General features: G+C 30.9%; 1 protein-coding gene across 5 annotated transcripts in view; it reads right to left on the bottom strand.

The window, feature by feature from the left end:
* Positions 1-25606, bottom strand: part of LOC134706991 (semaphorin-5A-like) — a 93338-nt gene that overhangs the window by 19014 nt on the left and 48718 nt on the right. For all 5 annotated transcript variants that reach the window (XM_063566407.1, XM_063566409.1, XM_063566406.1 and 2 more), the window contains 4 exons: positions 4967-5075; positions 4365-4473; positions 1205-1303; positions 314-527 (listed from right to left, as the gene is read on the bottom strand). In XM_063566407.1, the coding sequence (XP_063422477.1) occupies positions 314-527; positions 1205-1303; positions 4365-4473; positions 4967-5075 (531 nt within the window). The remainder of the gene's footprint in view (positions 1-313; positions 528-1204; positions 1304-4364; positions 4474-4966; positions 5076-25606) is intronic.

The raw sequence follows: 25606 nt of genomic DNA, 5'->3' as shown, positions 1-25606 counted from the left end.
TTATGTCTATGGGCTAAAAACAAAATAACGTCACCCAATCAGAAGACGTGTTACATCCAAAATTGAATTATTTTTAAATATATTGAAAACTGCAAATTAAATTCAAAGTACCATTAATATTTTAAGCATTTACGATGAAGTTAATTCAAGATACATATCAGCATGATAAAATAAGTTATGGTTTTATATCAATTTCAGATTCATTTCAACAAAATAAAACAAATGTTAATTATCAACAAATTCTACTTTTACAGTTTCATAGTTTTTTTGCTCCCCTTAAATATGTTTTCTAAACAACTGGTTCATTTCTTACCATTTAACCATTTAGAGTTATATTGTTTTGTCCTTAAAGGTCTGCTCCCCATTGGTCTATAAATAGCTTTATCTCTGCCTTGTATATCTAACACTGTGCCACTATAGTACATTTTATCCTTTGTCAAGATTGCTGTGGAATTGTGGTCTGGGGTAAACGGACAATAGCCCACTGCATGGAATTCATCTTGCTCTATCACGGTCAAGTTTTCTGCCTGATTACAAAAAGAATATTTTTAAATCAGATATATTTTCAGAAAAATAAATCCTGCTTGTACATTGTACTACACATCAGAAATCTAACACCAACAAGCTGGCAGACAAATAACTCAAATCTACAGATTAAATAATACTTTTAAACTAAAATAACCAAATATAGGAGGATATTTTTTGTTATCTTCCTGTTCTATCATAAAAGAATATTATTTCAGAGAAAGTTGGATTTATACCTCAATACCAAACAGAGTTATTTCCCTTCCACCATTATTTACCAAGTAATTTTTTTTGAAACCACACTAAACTTGTGACATGATGAAAAGTTTGGGGAGCATGACAATTGTTCACATATATACATTGTATTTAAAATAATCAAATTAATTTTGTTTTGGTATTGTAAATGATATGAGGACAGTCAACAATCCTTATAAAGAAGGAATGACAAAAAAAAATAACTAACAGGTCAACAAAAAATTAAATGGAAAACAAGATTCAGCAAACAAAACTTGTCATAAAACTATGATGAACAAAGGTGCTATTGAAGAGTCAGAGTTCCTGCTCCACTAGTGACACCTGTCTTGTTTCAGTGTTTTGAATCTATGTAATCACACACAAATGTCATATATCTTATAGTAAAGTTAACATGACCTCTATAATTTTGACAAGTTATACTTACACTTCTCCAGATACATTTAGGTTTAAATGCATAGGTCCCACATGTAAACAAGGAGTCTCCATGAACAAAAACAACTCTTATAAAGTTGTGGCAAGTTTCCTGTAACAGAAAATACAATGTAAACATACAGTAAAAATTCAGTGAAGAAACAGATAGTTCATGTTTCAGCTTATAAGTTTTTATTTGAATTTCTTTGATAAATGACACAACCCTCATTGTTGAACAATAGAGGTTGTAATGATAAGATCTACAACACTTATCTCAAAAACTTCTACATATATAAAACAATGCACTTCAACATGTTGTGATGTTGTAAGATCAAACCATACAGTGCAAGTTATTTTCAATTTAAAAAGTTGCAACCCTGTTTCTTGTGATCTGTAGAATCAGTAATAAGATAAGTCAAGTATTCTGTACTTTACTTACCAATACAAAGTACTGATTATGATAGTATGACTTGGTTTTACACAGATTGGAGCATCTTATTTGTAGAGCAGCTCTTTTGTTTTGTGAATTTGATAGAAAAACAAAGTCCTTCAGTTATTTTAAAAAGCTAAAAATTTCATCATGTTTTGTCAGTATTAGTTTGTATAGGTTCAGATTTTTACAGAAATTAGTTTCAAGACAGATCTATACAATAAGACATGTTAAATGGGTTTTGTAGTGTTTGGAAGTCAATGATGTAGACCATGCATCTTCTTTCATTTCTACTTTCCAAAAATGCATTAGGAAAAACAGAATTAGTTATTTTGGAGAGTTGGTTTTAAAAGGGAAGTACTATCAACATGTGAACACTTGTCTTTCTCAATAAAATCTATTTTGAAGAGTATAGCTTCTTATCATACTTATTTTTTTGGATTTTTTTAACAAAATCATCATACTGAGAAAAAAAAAATCACAGTTTTGAACACAATGATATATAACAATCTGTTCTACCTATGATTTGTGTCATTATTCTTGATGATAAACTACCTCTAGTTTGAACTGTCTTGTAAAAATTTGAAAATGATTTAATCAGAATTCTTGCAATAGAGGGGTTACTGGACAGGGTAGTCAATATACCATACAGATATCTCTTTACACAGTATGAAAAACCATAATTTATCCCATAACACAACTTCCAGATTATAATGATCACAAAACTATCATGTGCTTGCCAAAAGTTTTAAATTTATCACTGTTCTGACAAACTCGAAATAAACTTTTCACCTTTTAATACCAGTTGAACAAGCGCCATGGCTAAAACTGATTAGCAAAGAAAATATTTTAAGAAAAAAAGATTTGTTCAGGACTATTAAAACTGCCATTATGATGTAGTCCTGGGATGTTACTGTGACAATATTATTACAAATGTCAATGTGAATAGTATATGAAAGGATTATAAGTTACCATTATCTTATTAAGACAAATATACTTCCTAACTTCAAAGCTCTGAAAAATGGCAACCGAAAGATGAACTGAGAATGTCCTTTAACCACCAACTTCCTGAAACTTTTGACCTTGAAATCTACAGGTGATTGTTGAACTATATATATGTCAATACATAAATATCTATCATATTTCTAAATACCTTAATCACAAGTTAAGTCTTTCTAGATATGATTATTAGTATTAAAAGGAAATAGTTAAATCTCTTTTTTATATCCAGTTTATATACTGGGTCAACAGGATTGATGTTGCATCCAAATAATAAGAGCATGGTATGAAACACATATGACCTGCATCTCGCCACTACACTTTGATGAACTTGAATCTAGCATAAAGTCTACAGTCAAAACCCAATAAGCCCAGAAAAGAACAATTTTTATGAGATCTAAGGGCCCTAATTCTGTGAAAAATATTTCATCAGACACAAAACACCAACATGATCTATAACATACCATCAAATAATTATAAACTAAAGTCAGTTCAATATATACAGGCATAAGTAAAATTGTTTCAACAAAAGTCAGATTTCAGAATGACAGAATGATGGAAGGACTGACATAGGTACCATTACATTTCAAGTCCTCTAAATTGTGGGTGGATAAAAGAGAGTGTTCTATATCTAAAAAGTAAGTTAAGTACTGTTGACGAAATATGCTTTTATTCCTGACCAAGTTCTGAAAGAATCTGTCCTACAACAAGATCAGTTCCTACCTTCTAAAGAACCAATATTTTTGTGATATACTATCTGAAGCAGGATCAAAAGAAACCACACTGCTTGTGAACTTTTTATCAATTACCCTCTTTTTGAACATGTAGGTTAATTGAGTTTTGAGAAATGTTTTTGAAATGTCTTGTGGTTTGAATTAATTACTGATTTCAACATTTAGATCATACAAAGTTAATACCTATGTTAGTACTGTTAATAGTAATATAATGTTCTAGAAGTTTCTCAGACAAACCACAACATAGCAGTTGTGTGACATGTCTCATAGGAAGCCGTTCATGTCAATGTACTCAAATATTTCAAATTGTTAACTTTCATCCAGATGCATAAGTCTTGACAATACTTGACACTAACTGTAGGAACCACCATGTGCTGCGGTTTAAAGCATGGCTGCTACGTCACTATATAAATTCATAACCTGCTTTTCGGAAAAACAAGAGTTTACACGCTGAAATGTCTGCTTGAATTTATATATATCTAAAAACAAAACAGACATGTACACCAGCATGCAATAGATGTATTTACATTTGTATGCAAAATTGTCCGCCATTACGTAAAATCACACAGGTTTCCGTAAACTTTGACATCTTAATTCAAAAATTTGACGTCACAATTATAAAGTAATTGTTGCTTGACGTCAAAAGGTGAAAAATATAGCTAAATACCAAAAGTGTAATTGCATTTATTGTTCCATAACATTGCTATATAACCTATTGCTGTATGTTGACTTATTGCTTCTAGTAACTAAAAAACTAACCTACCATAAAAATGAGGTCATGGTTAGATGAAGCCTACCAGAAGGCCATGTACACTTTACAATCATTTCATATAGCTGACCTATAACTAATTATACATGTAACTGAAAAACAGATGAATCCACCAAAAACTACCATGAAAATAAGGACTATAAATAATAGATTTATTATTTTTTTATATATTATTTTGAAATGGTAGTGGGAACTATTAAGCAAAATGGTTCAGGTATATTTATGTTCAGTTATTCCATACCTCTGTCTGTCCCTTAAACAAACACAATTGTGTATTTTCTTCATTTGACTTCCATTCTGTTTTCTCCAAGGTCTCAAGGTCATCTAGGTCAAGTCGTAACAAGATATCTCTGAAATTGAATATCCTTATGTTAAAGCTATGGTACCACAAATTTTGTTATGAAAGTGGTATATTGTTTTTTGGCATGCAAGGTGTTTTTTTCTTTTTTTTGTGGATTTTTATGACAGGCTATTATTCAATAAGTTTTGAACAAATCATTGAGTATTAAAGGCAAAGGCAGGGTATCTTCTAAAAGAAGTGACACTTTTTGATATTCCAATAACTGAAATCTTGTACATAAATCATAACTAGAAGTTGTTTGTGCTTCTGTTTGGAAAATTTCTTTCCAGATATGTATCATAACTTTCATTTGAGTCCTCTGTGGTCTTCAATTTTGTACTTTATTTGGTCTTAACTCTTGATTCGGGCACCCTCAATGAGTCTTTCCTAGACAAAATGCATGTCTGGTGTATCCATTTTTTACCCTGAAATTTATGATGAGTGTATTTCCAGGTCTATTTATAAGTTAGATTGTTATCCATTGGGTCCAGATCAAATTTTACCTTGATCCAACAATGAGCTGGTTTCTGGGTAGATCTACTGTCAGCTGTACGAATCCTGTAAGATCTTCATGTTGGAATGTCTTAAATGTATCATTGTCTTTGAGTAAATCTGAAATAAAGACAACATTATGATGTTTACTGATAAAGGTAAACCTCTAAGACAACCTCTTCAGACATCCAAAACATATAGTGTTTATTTTGTTAACAGACTTTTGTAATATACAAAACAAAATATATGCATTTTGTTGACAGTAATGAAATTAAAAAATTAAACCTGAACTTTTCCCATGAATGAGATAGATAAGTTGTGATAATATGTAATGTTATACATGTATATACAATATGCAACAAATATAAATGTTGTTTGTCTTTAATTTAGACCTTGCAAAAAAGTTTGAATATGTGGAATTTCCATTAATTTTCACAGTAAATGTGCTCTTAGAGAAGCTGGTAAAACTATTAGTTCCCTGTGTTGTGGTTATAGTATGTAATTAAGGCTATGCTGTCTACTGAGCCTTCTAATTTAACTCTTAAGATATTGTATAATACCTTACATTATAAAGAAGTGTAAATACAAGGTGGGTCTTCAATGAAGGAATTTAGTTATATAAATATCTCTCTTAGAGAATCCAACTGACATCAAATACTAACTGAGACATGATCAAAATATCACATAAAATGCATAAGTCAACAGTCAATTAAAGTTTGTTTTCAACACCTTTCCTCTTTTTTTTTATATTTAGAGGAGAGATATTTAATCCACATTAAGCTTGAGTTGCTAAAATTCTAATACCTAAAGGATAGAAAGACCAACTATTGTCTATTCCAAACCACAGAATGGATGACCATTACAATGAGTGTTTTGATAGTAGATAAATGTGAGACAGACAACAATTTATACATGTTCTTGTTCGGTACATAAAATATAATTCTTAAAGAAAAAAATCTAAAAAATTGTTGTACATCGTGTTCAACATAACTGTTTGATGTATTTTACCTGACAAAATACTTACATACAGATTTATTTGAACAAGAACAAAATCATTAGTTATATCGTAAAAAAACATAACACAAGACGACAATTTTCTCATACATGTTCAGCATTCAGATACATTAACCATTTTTATATGCCCATTTCAATCAATAAAATTGAGAAAGGAAATGGGGAATGTGTCAAAGCGACAACAACTGGACCATAGAGCAGACAACAGCCAAAGGCCACAAATGGGTCTTCAATGTAGCGAGAAACTCCCGCACCCGGAGGCGTCCTTCAGCTGGCCCCTTAAAAAATATGTATACTAGTAAAGTTATAATGGACATCATACTAAACTCCCAATTATACACAAGAAACTAAAATTAAAAATCATTCAAGACTAACAAAGGTCAGAGGCTCCTGACTTGGGACAGGCGCAAAATTGCTGCAGGTTAAACATGTTTATGAGATCTCAAACCTCCCCCTATACATCTAACCAATGTAGAAAAGTAAACGCATAACAATACACACATTAACATTCAGTTCAGAAGTCTGAAACATACGTTTTGGCATATAAGGAAATGTAATTTGATTTGATAAGGCAGCCATCTAAACTAGAAGATGAAACTCAAGAAGAAGGATGATCCATTTAGGACACTTTTCATGTTGATCACATAAGGTAGTGATAAAAGGTAGGAAAAGATTGTGGCTAAAACTAAGGAGTTATATATATAGGGGGTCATCAGAATACTCCATAACTGTCAATCAAACTTTTATGGTAATTGTTTAACTTTTTAAAGAGACAGCTTCAACTTTACCATGAAGAACCCTTACAGCAAGAGATTCCTTCTTTTCAAATAACAACCCATTATCAAATCTTAAAGGGTAAGCGAGCAGGGCAATATAGAATGTGGAAAGATGGAAAGTTCACAACATGAAAATTTAAGTCATTCCTTTTGTCATGAAAGACATATTCTTCAACAGGATACAAATTAAGCAGACAACCTAAACATGTTTTACCATCCATATTGTTAAGATAATGGAGATAAAGATTCTGATCACTTATGCCATTCTTATTTTATGTTCTATTATCTCAATGTTCAGATACTTTTGAATTTAAGGGTAAATGTTTGCAAGGAAGTATTTAAATCAGCTCTATCTTGATAATTGTTTTGCTGACAATGTTTTCTTTCTTTGGCATTGCTTAAAGCATAACATTGAAATCAAAGTTATAAAAATCAACATAGGTAACCATCCCATCCTCACACCTGTTTACAGAACAGGAAATGACATCATCACAGGTGCTTAAACAGCAAAACATACTGCCAACTGAATATGATACATGTAGCAAGGATTAGATTTATAAAAAAAGATAAACTAACAAGTACAGACTGTATAATTGTTGATATAATTGTCTTGTCTGGTGATATTATTTGCTGTGTAAGTGTATAATTTGTCTACTTACTTCTTGAATGGTTAAAAGAGATTTTTCTTACAAAAGGTTAAGAAATTGTTAGATCTAAGGCATTTGATTGAAACCCTGACATTTCTCAAACTTCCTAACTCTTGAGAGAGACAGGTGTATTATAAAACGATTTAATAATCAAAGCAATTGCTACATTCTGTAGTATTCTTGCCATACTATGATCGAAGTGTTCTAATGCAATTTTAAATTAATGTACCTAAATATCAGTTTTGGTTTTGTTACAGCGTCTTTCCACAGGGGCGGATCCACGCATTTTTAACCAAGAAGGGCTCCCAACTATAGGTCCCCATTCAAATGCACTGATCCTCAAAAAAAGGGGGCGGTTGTTCAAACCCCTTGAACCCTCCCCTGGAGCCGCCACTGTTCCATCTTTCCAAAGCTTTTTCTATAACTAAATTGTTATAAGTTCAAACAGGGGTTGTTCCATATTTATTTTCCAATATGGATAAACCCAAGATATGAAAAACATTATAATTTGTACAACTGAACAGTATGTCAAGTTCACCTCATTAGATATCCCAATTATGTGAAGTAAATTGTATGTCATTTACAACTTTATTGCTGTCTATGTCAGTCAGACTTTTCAATTAACAAACACAATTTCCTTTGAATTGTATACAACATTTTGGACATGCTTATTTACATTTCTGAACATTAAGTAATAGTTAGTATATATAGCAGATGGTAAATCTATTTATATGTAAATCATTCCTGCTATGGGTCAAAGTTCTACTCATAAAATACATATTAAAGATACTATTTTGTAACACGGTTCATGCACTTAGTTTTTCTTCAATCATCTTGTGGTTATAATATGACGACAATACTGGCAAATTTTCAAAAATATTACGCAAAATCAATTTTTTGTCATATATTGCTCTTCTACATGTAGCTGCACAATCAATATTTTTTTTTATAAATGCAGAAAAATAAGATAAGCATCATCTTATCTGCCCAGAAATAGCAAGTGCTTCCAGGAGCATAATTTTATTAAATCAGGAAAGGAAACTTCAAGTATCTAGTAAACAGGAAAGCAGACATAGGTGCAGGTCTTTTTTAGGTGAGCAGTCTATTTTCAAATTAAAAAGGCTTAAATATTGTTTTGCTTTAAGCACTTGGTATCTGAAAAATTAACTTCAGACATAGTAAAAATGCAACTTTTATTCACTGTTGAGCAAAACCTATATTTTACAGTAAGCGAATAAAGACACTCTGGTCATGACAAATTGTGAAACAATTCAAAAGATAAAACAATAAACCTAAATAGTTATCAACAAGAATATGTCCAAAGTACACGGATGCCCCACTTGCACTATCATTTTCTCTGATCAATGGACCATGAAATTGGGTAAAAAATCTACTTTGGCATTAAAATTAGAAAGATCATACCAAATGGGAACATGTGTACTATTCTTGTTTTAAGTTGATTGGACTTCAACTTCATCAAAAACTACTTTGACCAAAAATTTAACCTGGAAATGGCACTTCCATTTTTTATGATCAGTGGACCATGAAATTGGGGTCAAAAGTCTAATTTGGCTTTAAAATTAGAAAGATCATATCATTAGGAACATGTGTACTAAGTTTCAAGTTCATCAAAAACTATCTTGACCAAAAACATGAACCTGAAGCGGGACAGACAGCAAACAAACGGACAGACGAACGGACACACAGACCAGAAAACATCAGTTCTCTCTACTATAGTAGGTGGGGCATAAAAGACATAAATGGAAGACAGTAATCAATGACAACTTGAACATACTCCTTACTTGGAACATGTACATAACAAATGTGGTGGAATTGAATATCTTAACTCCTTTCATAAATTATAAACCATCACCAGCAGTTGATATCCCTGAAACATAGAGAACACCCAGAAACTAGATCTTTGATTGAAGAACTAAATGTTGTTTACCAGTATGTCTTTTAAAGAAAGGAAATAATAAAAATACTGCACTCCATAGAAAATTCAAAAAAGAAAGTCATTTAAACCACCCCTTTGCACATTTTGTATACAAATCTTCTTGCAACTTGCACATTTTATCCAAGTCATTAAATTTACTAACCTTTTAAAGAAATAGGAAATTGTTTGATGTGTATAATTTAAAAAGCTCAATTTGTTTAAAACATGCTTATGTATTTTTCCTATCATCTTTATGTATTCTTATATTAAGATAAATCTATTTCAAATGCAATGAATTTTTAAATCCATTTAAATTTTCACTACAAAAATATGTCAATTCAACTAGATAAACTATTCATGTGCATCATAACCATTCACCAAATATGTAAAACCTGGTAAGATTTAGTCTTTTTAGCTCATCAATTTAAACTACTGTATATGTTCAACTAGATTTTAAATAAACAGCAGGAAAACATCTGTTTCTCTGCCAAATTTGTAACTGCCAACTTTTTTTCTTTTAATATCTCCAAATGAATTGGCATAATGTGGAGAGTACACTCAACAGTTTGATAATACCACGGAACATGGGTATTTCTCATTTACAAACTTTTACATAGATAAAGGACAAGTGACTCATTCATATAAAACATGTAAATTTAATTCATTAATAAAATCTATCCAATGAATGCATTTCATAACCCACTTTGTTGACCAACTTTTAAAGCGATAAAATACCATATATAAAAAGAGGGTAATAAACTACTTCCATCAACTATTTCTTTTTATAGATTTTTTCCTGACTTTATATACTTTATGTTGTATTTTTAATAATAGATATTTAATAAAATATGATAATTATTATGAAAATAAATATAAATATGAATGTTCTCTTTCGGTAAATCGGATGTTGTAAATAAAACTTGTTTTTATCTGTAGAATAATATCTTCCAAGAATAATCCACACAGTTCATAGTACATTTAGTACAAAAGTGCAATATGGTCACTATACCCCTATTTACTTTCAAATACCTTTTTATTCACTTAAGGCAGTGACATAAACTCTCTCAAATGCAAGATACCACACACCGTCCACATTTGCTTGAAAATTTAACTAGTCGCTCACCTTGGTCTATGTGCATATTAAGGTGGCTCATGGGTACAAAAAATTTAGCAAAAAATTAAACCTTTATTTTTTCATTACAAATTTCATTTATTACACTATTAGTTGTTACTTTATGATATGGTACAAAAAACAACCCAAAAAATGATTTGGATTGGCCCCAGATGACTTTAAAAATTGAAAAAGCTCCAAATTATCTCCCTTTGGTGCAAAAATGTCATTTTTTGGCCTTAAATTTGAAATATCTTTTTTAACTCATCGGTGACCTATATTTTTTATTATTGTTTTCAAATAAGCTGTACATAAACTAAATAATTGTAAAATTTAAGCTATTTCTTATATTAGGTTATTTTTTTGTTTCGATATTTCCTCTTTTTCTCCTATTAGTTCAACAGAAAAAAAGGACATTAACAAAAATGTATGCTTCTTCCAGAGGCAGATTTTAGCTTAACTGAACAGTGACCCCATTTTTTTTATTCATTTTTCTTTTAAGTATATGATAAAGTTTATTTATGAAAAAATATAGCGAAATCCTATATTAGAAAAAAAAATCATTTATACCATTTCATTATTTATAAATTCATGACAAAATTGTGTTTTGGTGATCATGATGTGTTTGTAGATCTTACTTTACTGGACATTCTTATATAATTGGAATTATCTTCACTTATGGCACAAGTCTGTAACATGCTTGTAACTATTAAATTACTGTATCAAAATAAGCCTTATAGTCATACAATTAAATTTGAAGTGTGAATAACTGTTTTTTTAATCTATAAAGATTGGCAATTGGAGATCATATAAGTCAACAATGATCATCACCTTCATACAGAAGACAGAAATAGTACAAAGCTCTGACAGAAACATGTGTTTTTAAATTTCTTATTCATTAAATCTTGTAAACCATTCCACAAAATGAATATATACTTTTTAGAGACACTAACAATTGTCATTGAGATCAGTAAAGTACAAGACCTTTGTATGTCCTTTGCTGATTTGCAATAAAGAACAATAAAAACCAATACTGTTTTGTCAGACTTAAAAACAAATTATTTGATTTTTATCAAGTATGTCTACTATCTGCTTGTTTCTCCACAAAAAACTGCTGACATTAAAAGCTTAAATCCCAAACTAACACCTGCACAATTAAAAAGATTTAGAATGAAACATAAGATAATTCTTGCACTTTAATTTATGGATGGGAATAATTCTGATCTGTATAAATTACCTGACACACCCTACAAAAAACGATTTCTACTTTGATAACAAATAGGGAAATCATCCCCTGAGACCAATTACTTGTATATTTTGTTGTAAGTTGGTCTCCTTAAAGAATCTATTAGCACATTTCAATTTAACTTTATATAATATACGTGAATTACTTCACATCTTCAAATGAAAACTTCTCAAATTTTTTTACACATCATAAATTTGACATTATGTCCATCCTTTTATGTAACTAACAAAAAGCATTTGATAAATTAAAAGACAGCTTTTCTCAAGTGGAAAAAGGGAGGATTTTGTAAACTATCAAATTTTAACATAATATCTATTCTGAATCAAAGCAGAACCTTTTTGACCTTTTCGTTTGGATAAAGTATGTAAATTTGTCGTTAAATATCTGTCAGCTTTTAATTTTCAAGTGTTCCATAAGAATTATTCAAATATTTATGAAAACTATACTGGTGCAGAGCTATTTGTTTGGCCATGTACTTGAGATGTTAAACTCTGGTGAATACAGAGCTGCAGTGCACCACTTATTTAGATTCAGCTAAATTACATATATAAACACTTTAATGTAATAAAAGAGTTTTTAAACTTCAAACAGATGTTTCTAGGTAAATGAAGAAAACTGTACGTTTTCACTGAAAAACACAATCATGTTAAATTATTTATTTCATGCATAAATTGAAAATGTCACACAATTTCATATCAATCTTACAAAAATTATTTAAAGTACACGTGTTTGCTACCTATTGCAGCAAGTAAGATGTAAACAAGGGCCTGAACAATTAAAAGTCATATTGTAACTTTCTTTGACAATTTATTATGTATTTAAAAGGCCTGATTTATAAAAAATAAACTACTAAATTTTCATGATGAGTTACAGTTCTTCCATACATATTCCCAGAGAAATTTCATCTATCATACAACAATAGTATACCTTACTTACTGCAATACACCAAATATAAGACATGTGCAGTACATCTGCAGCAATTTCTGAGATGTTACATTTGGCGTCAATTTAATTTTTTAGTCTACAAAACCGATTATCAGATATGCAAGATGGCACAGATCAGATTAGCTTAACTCCCAAGGTGACTTTCAACAGATTACCCAGAATCCCAGGCTCTACAACCTATTCAGAAATGATACAGATTGGCATCAAAATAAAACTTTATTGACAACTACTTCAAATAATAACTTTAAGTGCAATGTTTCTCAAAATCCTGCTGGGATATAATAAAGATGTTTCGAAAAATTACAGAATTCTCAAGAGAACAACTTGTTAATGTTACATTTTATTAGAACAAAAACTGAAGTCTGATGTTGCAAGTGATTTATTTCTATGCCACCCTTACAGAAAATATCATGTAAAACCTTACACTACAAAATGTAGTTAAACATAATTTATTTCCTGCTCTGGAAATAAAATATCCTATGTCAATTTGTAATATTTTAATTGACATATCAAATTTAACTTCCCTTTTTACAATCATTAAGAAGATGATGCACCTGCACCATTTCACGCTATTCATGTTAATGTATTGTGAAAGTAATGTCCACTTAGCTACATAAAAGTTTTAATATCCTTTTCATAAAAAAACCTTCTTTATATACCGATTGTTAACTTTGATAATTATGAATTACCATGATATCAACTAAGTCCTGTGATTAATGCATGTACACACATTGATAATTGTACTGACTTTTTTGCTATTTTAAGACTTGCCAGTATATTACAGAATTTGTCACATTAATGAAATTTTTGACATTTGGATAGTGAGGCAGCTTCTCATTTAGTCTTCATCATAGAATCTAACAAGAATGTGTCCACAGTACACGGATGCCCCACTCGCACTATCATTTTCTATATTTACTGGACCGTGAAATTGGAATAAATTCTCTAATTTGGCATTAAAATTAGAATGATCTTATCAAAGGGAAAATGGATACTAAGTTTCAAGTTAATTGGACTTCAACTTCATCAAAAACTACCTTGACCAAAAACTTTAACCTGAAGTGTAACAGACGGACGAACGAACAGACGGACGGATGAACGAAAGAACGGACGCACAGACCAGAAAACATAATGCCCTCTACTATCGTAGGTGAGGCATAAAAATTGATATTTTTATTTTTTTCAAATTTATTTTCACATTTTAAAAGAGATTTTGAGGCATATAGGAAGATGATGATGGTGATTATGTTAACAACAAAGTTATATGCGTATTATGGATGAGATTCTGCTGTGACAATTGGACAACATGCAAACAAATATTTCTAAGTTCTAGTTCACATGATAATAGTCCTTAGGAATACATGGATGTCACCCTACCCAAACTAATTTAATGACTCTGCTGTGACAAGTTTTTGTTCAAACTCTAAAATGCTACATTCTAAGTGAAAAGCAGCATATCCATTTCTTTCAAGTTTTTGTTTTGACCTGACTGTTGGAAAACCAGCAACCAATAACCTCCTACATTTGAGGCAAACACACTTCCATGCCACCACTAAGGCAATGGGGCAAGGGATAAAAAAAAACCCACCAAATACATAATATGCCACTAATACGCCACAAATATTGTTCTTTCAGAAACTTTTAAGTTGTCATGATCATCAAGATACAGTCACACAAACCATGTGACTTCAGTTCTCTATGTTATTTTGCTTAAATTTGTTTTGAAGAATTCATAAGACTATAAGCAATAAAGTTCATTTTTTTAAAATTGCATTTTTGGGTTCCCTATATAAAAGGAACATAATTATGTCACCTTGTACGCTTGGTAGACACATTTTTTTTAAGCAATCAAGTTTTTCTTGAAACAAACAACATTTATCTTTATGTACATGCTTTATCAGTGATCTTAAATTGATGAAATAGATGAAAGTGTGATTGCTATTCCAGCTATACTACTGATGAAAATCTTTAACTTGACAAATCATGGTTTATCATCAAAATCATACAAGCTGAAAAAGATAAAGGGCATTTTACACTTGTTCTTATATTTGACAGCCTTTCAAAAAAAACACTTTCAAATGAGATAGCATAAAAAAGGCATAATTTTCAATTTAAGCTGACCATGCACTTACAGCTCAGAAAGTCTTCTTTATATGTCAGTCACTCAGAATATCTTTCTTATCCTTTTTAACTTTTTACAATAATAACTTCATATGACATTGTTTCTGTAGGGGGTCTCATTGGGGGGTTCCAATCCCGGACACTATATACATAAGCAATTCTCATTTTTTTGTCATTTCCCGGGTCCCGCAAGACCTCATTTCCCGTTTTCATGACACAGTAATTTGACTTTCACGTGTCACCCTTCAAAAAAATTGGCAATCCTGCGCCATGCTTAGACCCCAATGAGACCCACTCTGTACACTGTTGATTCTAATGATCTTTCTTTTGACATTCTGAATAAACAAAAAGAAAAAAGTTCCAGAGGTATTCTGTGAAATATCTTAAGATCAAAGGACTATTTTATTGTTGTTCTTCATCTAAATAACTGATTCTTCACAAAATTCAATGAATAAGGAGATTCAGTATCATGTTCAATGTGACAACTCTCCATCATAGTCCCAAAGTATAAAAAGTCAACAACTATAGGTGAAAGCCTAGCTTCAATGCAGAGCCTTGTCTCACACCAAACAGCAAGCTATTCAAAGGGCCTCAAATGACAATGGTTTACTACTTGTGGAATTAACCAGTTACATATATATGTAGGATTGATCAATATCTCATTTGTAGTTCTTTAATCAAATTTCTATTTTTTCATCATTTCTACTCCTCTACTGGAGTATATTTGATGTAAAAATGAAATATTACTGAATTTATTGTCAGTATAAATCACTGTCGACAAAAGTATAAGACTAAAAAATCCTACAGTCAGACAACATATTTACAGATAAGTATTTACAATAATGTTTTAGCTTTATCTAGATCATGAAAGTAGACACTAGCAAATAGTAAGATCATCTTAAAAGAGATAAAAATCTTCAAAATACCATTTTCTGTGCCTATTTAAAATGTTATTACAGTTAATAACCTCTTGAGAGTAATCTGACTTTTATTTGACACAGAGTGAATAAATATTGTATAAATATGATGAAATATTTACTGATATATGGCTTAGATTTGTGTCTGCTTTAAATGGTCATTAGAATTTGTATAGGGACAAAAAGCCTACAAGGGGTCAAAAACCTCATGACCAGCATTATATTTCATTTTATTTCATTGGCACATCACCATAAAAAACCTATGTAGGATTTTTACTATACAGTTGGGGTAAATATGATTTTATCTTATGGCGGCAGCTTCCAGTGCTTTTATATAAAAACTGATTTGTGCAAGCAGATATAACATTGAGAATGGAAATTGGGAATGTGTCAAAAAGACAACAACCTGACCAAAGAGCAATGAATTTATCTGATTTGAGGCATTATCTTATGATCATAGCTTAGGCTTACAAGAAATGAAATTATAGGTTATATTTTGTATCAGTAAGAAGCATCCACTGGCTATAAATATACCTAATAATTAAATTTCAAACCACTTGTCACAACTATTTTCATACTAGTGAGCAGAACAATGTAACTAAAATAGATTATTTCTTAAAAATCTTTAACCTGTAATTAAATTCTAGCTTCACTGTGAACTTATCACTTTAGATACCTCTGCAAAAATAGAAATAAACCCTGAAGCTATAAAATATATACTTTTATACAAGGAAAACTAAGGTACAGATTATACATTTATCTAAATATTTAAATTTATTACCTGACAGTGTTATATTTCATAGGTTTTTAATGGTTTATGTTATAACAGTGATTAATGTGGTAAAATATACCAAAGTAAACATAAGAACTATGAACTTCGAAGGTGTCCATGCTTTTGGTAAACTAAAGAAAAAGTTTAAATCTGAAGCTATTCATACATATGAAAGAACAAATCAAATACTTAAGACAGATCTCTGTATTTAGGCACTTATAAGTTTGATGGGAAATGTCAGTATATAATATAGTACCAATTGTTTGTAAATACAACATTAATAAAAGTTTGTCAATCATAACAGGAAATTTCTGTCAATACAGAGATGGTAATTTTCTGACAATATGTTGTATGTAAATCTTAATCTATACACTCATAAAATTACATGTCTGTCAATGTTATATGGTTAACTGATGGTATCTGTTTCTCAATACTATTATTATGTAAAGCATCCTGCAAATGTTCTGCCAGTTACTTTAAATCAACTGATGGTAACTTATAATCTCCCAATGGATTGTAAGTAAACTATTGTTTCAATGTGATTTCAGTAAATGTTAATACACTAAAGGTAACTTCTATCACTGCTAATGGCAGTAACTGTCAGTAAACTGATAGGTAATATATTTGTATGTAACTGTCAGTAAACTTATCGGTAATATATTTGTATGTCAGTAAGATGTTGGTTAGTCAACCAAATTATGGTCCCCTTCCTGTAACCTTTTAATATGTAAGTTGCTGTCAATAAAGTGATGCTTAATATATGTCACTAACTCAATGAACTGATATTTGGTTTACATGTCAATGTATTGTAAGTAAATGCCATAACTGGGCTTTTGCTATGTCCGTAAATGTCAATAACTGATGGTAAGTGACTCAGTTAATGTTATGCCAGTTACTGTCAATAACTGATGGCAAGTGACTCAGTTAATGTTATGCCAATTACTGTCAATAACTGATGGTAAGTGACTCAGTTAATGTTATGCCAGTTACTGTCAATAAATGATGGCAAGTGACTCAGTTAATGTTATGCCAGTTACTGTCATTTACTGATGGCAAGTGACTCAGTTAATGTTATGCCAGTTACTGCCAATAACTGATGGTAAGTGACTCAGTTAATGTTATGCCAGTTACTGTCAATAACTGATGACAAGTGACTCAGTTAATATTATGCCAGTTACTGTCAATAACTGATGGCAAGTGACTCAGTTAATGTTATGCCAGTTACTGTCAATAACTGATGGCAAGTGACTCAGTTAATGTTATGCAAATTACTGTCAATAACTGATGGCAAGTGACTCAGTTAATGTTATGCCAGTTACTGTCAATAACTGATGGTAAGTGACTCAGTTAATGTTATGCCAGTTACTGTCAATAACTGATGGTAAGTGACTCAGTTAAGGTTATGCCAATTACTGTCAATAACTGATGGTAAGTGACTCAGTTAATGTTATGCCAGTTACTGTCAATAAATGATGGCAAGTGACTCAGTTAATGTTATGCCAGTTACTGTCAATAACTGATGGCAAGTGACTCAGTTAATGTTATGCCAGTTACTGTCAATAACTGATGGTAAGTGACTCAGTTAATGTTATGCCAGTTACTGTCAATAACTGATGACAAGTGACTCAGTTAATGTTATGCCAGTTACTGTCAATAACTGATGGCAAGTGACTCAGTTAATGTTATGCCAGTTACTGTCAATAACTGATGGTAAGTGACTCAGTTAAGGTTATGCCAGTTACTGTCAATAACTGATGGCAAGTGACTCAGTTAAGGTTATGCCAATTACTGTCAATAACTGATGGCAAGTGACTCAGTTAATGTTATGCCAGTTACTGTCAATAACTGATGGTAAGTGACTCAGTTAATTTTATGCCAGTTACTGTCAATAACTGATGGTAAGTGACTCAGTTAATGTTATGCCAGTTACTGTTAATAACTGATGGTAAGTGACTTAGTTAATGTTATGCCAGTTACTGTCAATAACCGATTACAAGTGACTCAGTTAATGTTATGCCAGTAACTGTCACAAAATGATGGTACTCATGTGTCTGTCAATGCCATGTACAATATAATAGTGTTTCTATCTGTCAACGCTATGTCAGTTACTACCAAAAAAACTGGCTGAACTATGTCAATAAAGTAATGGTAACTATCAGTAAATACTATGTCAATAAAGTAATGGTAACTGTCAGTAAATACTATGTCAATAAAGTAATGATAAATGTCAGTAAATACTATGTCAATAAAATTTAATTATAACTATCAGTAAATAATATGTCAATATGGTAATGATAACTGTCAGTAAATACTATGTCAATAAAGTAATGGTAAGTTATTGGTAACTGTCTGAAAAAGTTATGTAATCAATTGGTTGTTGGTTCATTGATGCTTATTTTATGTCATCTGAAGGAAAATGTCAGTCACAGTACACTCAAAGTAATGTCATGTCATGTTATCAAGTTTTGGGCATTGCTATGAGAGTAGCTGTCAAAACAGTGATGGTAACTTTACAACAATTCACTTCAAGTAGGTTTCTGGCAATGGATTCTTATTAGAATGCTAGTTTTTTCAAACATCAGTCACTATACTGGAATTAAATATGGATACTTTTAATTAACAAATAAACTGTCAGCAGACAAATAATTCACTTAAAATTAGTAGTTCTTAAGAAATAAAAGCATTAGTAGACATGTCTGACAAGTCAATATATACATCAGGGTGTGTAACTAAAACTGTTTATAGTAACCCACTTACAACTGTCAGGAATATATTGACTTTCTATAGACTTCATCAAAAACATGTCAAAGAGAAAGCCATAAATTGTTCACATACTTTATTAAAATCTCTAACCAGTGCTTAAAGGTCCATTAACTTTAGTAATGAGCTTTTGTTAAAATATGACCTCTTTTTATCCCCATTTTTTTTTTAAAAAGAAATCAAGTGTTTGTTAAAGACATGATTTTAAGAATGCACTAAGAGAAGACATCATTCAAAATTAGTTATAAAAAGGTGCTGAGTGACTACTACCAGAATAAAAGGAGGACAAAAGTTTGTAAAACAATGCTATTCTTTAAACAGCTTTCTGAAGACTGTACTTTGACCTTAAAGGTTTACTTTTACAAATTATCACTTGAATGGAGAGTTGTCTCATTCAGGAACTCATACCACATCTTTTTATATCTATTCACATTCCGAATGAATTTTGGTAGCTCATCAATTTAAAACAAAAAGAAAAAAATCTAGAAGCTATCTGAAAATCTGGTAGAATTTATTTCAATAACCTAAGCCAAAAGTATTGGGTAGTTCCTTGGGTTCATTTTTGTAAAATTTTATTTTTTAGAAAACTTTTATTAAAACTGACAGTCTCAACCTGAAGTGCCTTGACTGATTTATGTTAATACCACAAATTCCTGAACTGTGTGCACATCCATTGTTTAAAAGTAAATTTGAATTTGTTAACATGTACTTAAGTAAAAACTTTAAATATGACATAGGTTTGTTTATCTTAGGGCCCCACATGAATAACAATTAATCTCTTAGTTTTATTCATGTCCAGAGACCTATATTAATATATCACTGACTTTTGATCTGGATAAAGTTATTTATTTTGGCAAATTATTTCTTATTAAAAGAGACAAGTCTGTACCAAGCCTATTAAGCCTGGCCTTCTCTATCAGGAGAAACGAAATTATACTGATCTTCAAAGGATATACCAAATTCTTTATGTTTATCAAAATTATCTTTAAATTAATTTTTGTAATACTTCATAAAACATCTTAACTACTGACAGTTTAAAAATTCTATTGATGTTGTATCATTAGAATACTGTTTAGATATCCTAATTGTCAATAACACAATGGTACCGTGTTCCAGTCTGAAGGGTGACTATTTTAAAGACAAAGAGCCAAGAAGTGCCTGGTAGTAGAAATACAACATTTCAAAAGACAGAAATAAATCAACCATTATGATTTCATTAAAACTAACATTTGTCAAATTAATTTATTACTCAGACCTACTCTTCTGCATTATTAGGGTCTCTAATTACTTGCTAATTTAATTTAATGCCTAATTTGTTGTTTACATAAAAGGCAGATTCCTATCTGATAACAGCACAGTAACTTTAGACGTAAATCTGTCAATTAATTCTTTGTCCAAGTTAAAAAATGATTGAATTTGATCTTAAATGTGTATAATTTTGTCAAAAATGATCGTCATTAATCAATGTATTAGATAATGTTGTTAAAATGGTGGCTACCCATGAACAGTATAAAGTCATCCATATCTTATTTAATGATTTGACATCAAGCCATCTGTTTTGGTTTGAAATAACAAGCATACTGAGATTCCTTTCTTAGAGCAAGAAAATTAAAGAAATAAGGATAATATGCATTGTATGCAGTGAATTTTTACAGGTATACTGTCAATTCTGAAATTATTACATGCATTTATGTAATATTGCAATTTCTGAAGAATGGACAAACATGCAAGATTGATTATTGCTATGTCAGGGGTTCTGCATACAGATACATGTATATGTATAAGTTACTGGATTGTGAGTTCTTATCATTGCGACATACACCTAGTTGCATTATTGAAAACATGCAATATTTTTTTAATTTCAATTTAAATGAAAATTCATTCTACTTTCAAAATTCAGGGAAAGGGATGCAATATCATCAGATTCAAAATTGGAACGCAACCATCCACACCGTACCCATATCATACTCTAAATATAGTTTATGTGTCAAAGATAGTATAACACATATAATAAAAAAAATGCATCTATCACAATTTGTCTGTAGTAAATATCATCAAAAATTGCTGACGTCATATCTAATAGTACATGTTATTTTAGATATTCTCTGAGAAGCTGGGAGGTCATGGGTGTCAACTGGGTAACAATCAATTCTACTGGCATTTAATGCCTCAATATACCATCTTAATTGACAATTCTCCCTACTTTTACTTTAAAATCCTAAAGAGAAAAAATGTGTCAAATCTTTGTCTGTTGGTGGTATTGTATTTCTATTACCAGATTTTATGACAATCTACATGTTTTCTAAGCGTCAAACTACTTTTACATATTTTATGAAACTTATATTATAAATAATTACTTAACTTACTAAAATATTTCAAAACCAAACTTTCACTGCATTAACTTTTAGATAGAATTTTAATAACTGTGAAAGATGATGTCGTGATAACTAATAACAAAAATATAATTGTAAGAAACTGCAGCTGATGTTTGGGTGTATAATTTTATAGTGGAACCAGACTGGAGCATTGTTGAAGGCTGTATGGTGACCTATAGTTGATAGTTTTTGTATGACTAAATTGGTCTCTTGTTGAGAGTTGTTTCATTGGCAATTATCCCACATCTTCTTTTTTTTATATCAACATTACAACTAGAAGCTCCAAGAAGCTTATTTTGCTCATCTGGCACTAGAGTAGCATCTGTTTATATAGTGGTAGGGTAATAACTTGTAATCAGTATCAGGAATGTATAATTTAGCATAATATGTATAGCTGCCTAAAAAGAGGTAAGAACCTAAACCATGCCATTCAAACTCGATGCTACATCAGTGTCTTATATGTACTATGCATGAGACTTAATGTTCCTGTATTTTTTTTTAAAACTTTACACACCAAATGTCCACAGATCAGGCCCGTAGCCAGGAATTTCCAAAGGGGGGTTTGTTTGACTCACAAACTCGACTTTAACAGTCACAATTCGACCAGAACATCGACTTTAACAGTGCTTAATAGTTTTCAAGGGGGGGTTCGTCCGAACCCCCCGAACCCCCCCTGGCTACGGGTATGCAGATCCAAAGGATGATTGTAATCAAGTTTTATTTCAATTCAGCAAGTAATAGAAGGAAAATATTTTAAAATATTAGCAACAACAAGAGACAACAAGTATTTCATCACAGGTGTCTAGAAATGGCAATTAAATCAGATTCAGACTCATTAACCAGGTGAGCCAAACAAAAAAATTATATAACTACTAGTAATACAAATATATTTATAATCATTTATAATTGAATGCTCTCTAACAAAAAAAATCTTTGGCAACTTTTTTTGCTAGTTTACCTTATAAATAAATCTATTATCAATGAACCAAATCTTAAATCAGTTAAAAGTGAAAAGTAAAGGGAATTAAAGTCAAAACAGCTCTATAAACTAATCAAGAATAATAACAACTCTGTCTGGATTTATCTGTCTTCATGTCAACATAAATATAAAGTAATAATCAATAAATATCTACTTGATAAAACTAAGAATAAAACTGTCATCTACAATCAAGGGGAAGATAACTCAATCAAAATGTCTTTTCAATATAAAAACAGCATAAACCAATTAATATTGGATAACTTGTAAGATTTATCTCAAAGTAAATATACAGCAAAGAATATACTTTTATAACACTTAAATGCTTGGTAATTTAAAAAATAAAAAAGTCCAATTTACTGTGTCAATACTAGGCTACTCTTGATGTCCTTTGTGGTGATATAGTGTCAGTGAAAGTGTGTAATGTACCTAATTAATAATGATAGTGCACGACTACGACTTGTACTCTAAGGTTTTGTAGAAGTATTTAAAAGATCAGTCAACATTAAAATTTTGTGAGTATGATCTATGATGCTATACACTGGGATTCATTGGGAGGTCTTAAAGTACACATGATACAAATTGCCATAATCAGAAAATTTAATTACCCACATGCCTGGCTGTTTATATTCTGCATGGTTCATTCAAAAACAAATTAAAAATATCTCAAAACACCACTGCTCCAATTAAAACAAAACTTTTGGCAAGGAAATCTTAATTTGTCCACTAATAGTTATCTATGACCTGGTCTAACCTCTAACCAAATGCTGACCTTAGCTGGCCTAAGATGGCCTCCCATTAAGTAGTTTATTATCAGAGTCTGGGCAGTGTTTATGAACATGATAATGTAAGCATGATTTACCAATAATTAATAGTACTCTGATGTAACAGCTCACCTAAGATGACCACAAACTGACCACTAACACCTACCAGGTGGAACATATATGTAAAACATGTTTACATTAACTACACTGATATACTGAAAGTTGGTTTGTAATCTAGCACAGAGTCATGTCTTTAATATACATTTTGCACTAGTATATATATATTTTTAATTAATTAAGTAATTACCAAGTAATATGTAGTTTATATGGTCATCAAATTAGGATTTATTGACAGAGGTCACTTGTTTACTGTAAAAAGTTATTAAAACATCAAATAATATCACCACAGTGGACCATTGTGGACCTTATTAAAACAAATATAGTTCTGATGTACCTGGTAATTTGGAAATGAACCTGGCTTTAAACTAGAGTGTCAGGATAAAATGGTTTTTTTTATCACTATGCCTCTTGCCTTTGCTGTGTAAAAGAAAGATATTATGATCTGTATGGTTCATACTTCATTTCGGTTCAACTTTCGAATCTTACTCTTTTCCACATCACCCTACCTGCAACTCAAACTGCTTTGAACTAGTTATACCTGATTACACATATCAATGTTAGAAAATAAAAAGGTAGTCTCTAACAGAAATCAAAACAACAGTTTGTACTACATTGTATTACCACAAAGTACCCAGTAGCATGTAGTGCCACAACTTCAGACACTACTCATCAGATAAAACATTACCTTTGACATTATTAGATTGACCCTGTTTGACCTAGGATGAGTTACATCAGCTTCTGCAACATGTGGTTTGTTTACTTGAATGAAAGGGTGCATTAAAGATGCTAATTCATGATAACCACTGACAGAGAACATTTTGATGTAATAAATAATAAACAAATTTGGTTAGTTTCTGCACTGCAACACACAGTACACCAGAAACATAGAGATCACATTTCAAAGAGATAAAAAGAGATGTGAAAATCAAGATTTAATGTTAAAAAATATACACCATTTTGGACTGTACAAAAAGTATGATAAAATCGGTCGAACATATTTTTGGTTTGAATCCTTCATATGCACTAAATAAAACAGATTGTTTCTATTGTTTTGATTGGCACAAATTATATCAAGACATGATAAATTAGACTTTAGCACTACACCAATAAGCTTTCTAATTCTAAAACAACAAACATGATTACTGTATGCTCAATACTCATATACATATGCTTTAGTACTATTAAGACCACTGAGGTATAAAGAAACTACAGGCTTCTTGTATCACTTATCTGAGCTACATAGTGATGAGTGCTCAGTGACTAACATCAAACCTCTCCTTGTCCTGCATTAAACTCTGATATGATATTATGGCATATAAACCAAATTTTCCGATGGGAATCTAGTCACATTAAAAATTTCCCCTTCCAAATATTTTTTTCCATCAAAGTTTACAGTGTGTGTACAGTAGGCTTCTACTAACAAAAGCTCCATTTGGAGTTAATGTGTTTAGAGATCTCGTATGTCAGAACACTTTTCCTTTATTGCCTAGGAGATAAAAAGTGATTGTCCATGAGTTTAATAGGAAATTATGTGACACCAAACATTCCATGTATGCATAAGATCAAAATAAAGTGAAATATCTATGGAATCTTTGAATAGTGTCTACATGCTTTAAAGAAAGCCTGGACCTAGTTGTATCACAAGAAATTTGGCCTTAGTTGATCAAATTCTTGAAAAAAATGAAATTATAGATGAGGATGAAAATTTAAATTGTTTAAAAAAAAAAAGAGGACAAATATCCTATATGGGAGGTAAGCAAAACTTTAAGACACTTTACATGTTATCACTCCTTAGTTTTAAACATATGATATTTTAAAGACATTCCTTATACAATTACTTTAGATCTAAAGACTCAGAAAAACAACTAAACAATGTAACAAATGTTCAAGAAAAATTTGTAAATTAAAATTTCAGATGCAACAAAAAACAAGTAATTGTCACTTGAGAGAAAATGGGAATAGATTACGTGTCATTCACGTCACTGTTTGATCTCCTTCCAACAAGGTTTTAGATGTGTAATCTTTGTTCCATCACATTTAAAAACTAACAAAACATAAATCATTGTTGTCTAGAACAAAATATTACAAAAATTCAGACTTGCCAATCGCTTAGATCAAAACAACCTAACAAAAAGCTGATAAATGGCTTGTCACTTGGTTGTTATGTAATA

This window comes from Mytilus trossulus, chromosome 2, assembly GCF_036588685.1.
Source record: "Mytilus trossulus isolate FHL-02 chromosome 2, PNRI_Mtr1.1.1.hap1, whole genome shotgun sequence".
Classification (NCBI taxonomy): Eukaryota; Metazoa; Mollusca; class Bivalvia; order Mytilida; family Mytilidae; genus Mytilus; species Mytilus trossulus.
The sequence above is the reverse complement of the archived record's forward strand: the minus strand, read 5'-3'. Positions and strand labels throughout refer to the sequence as shown.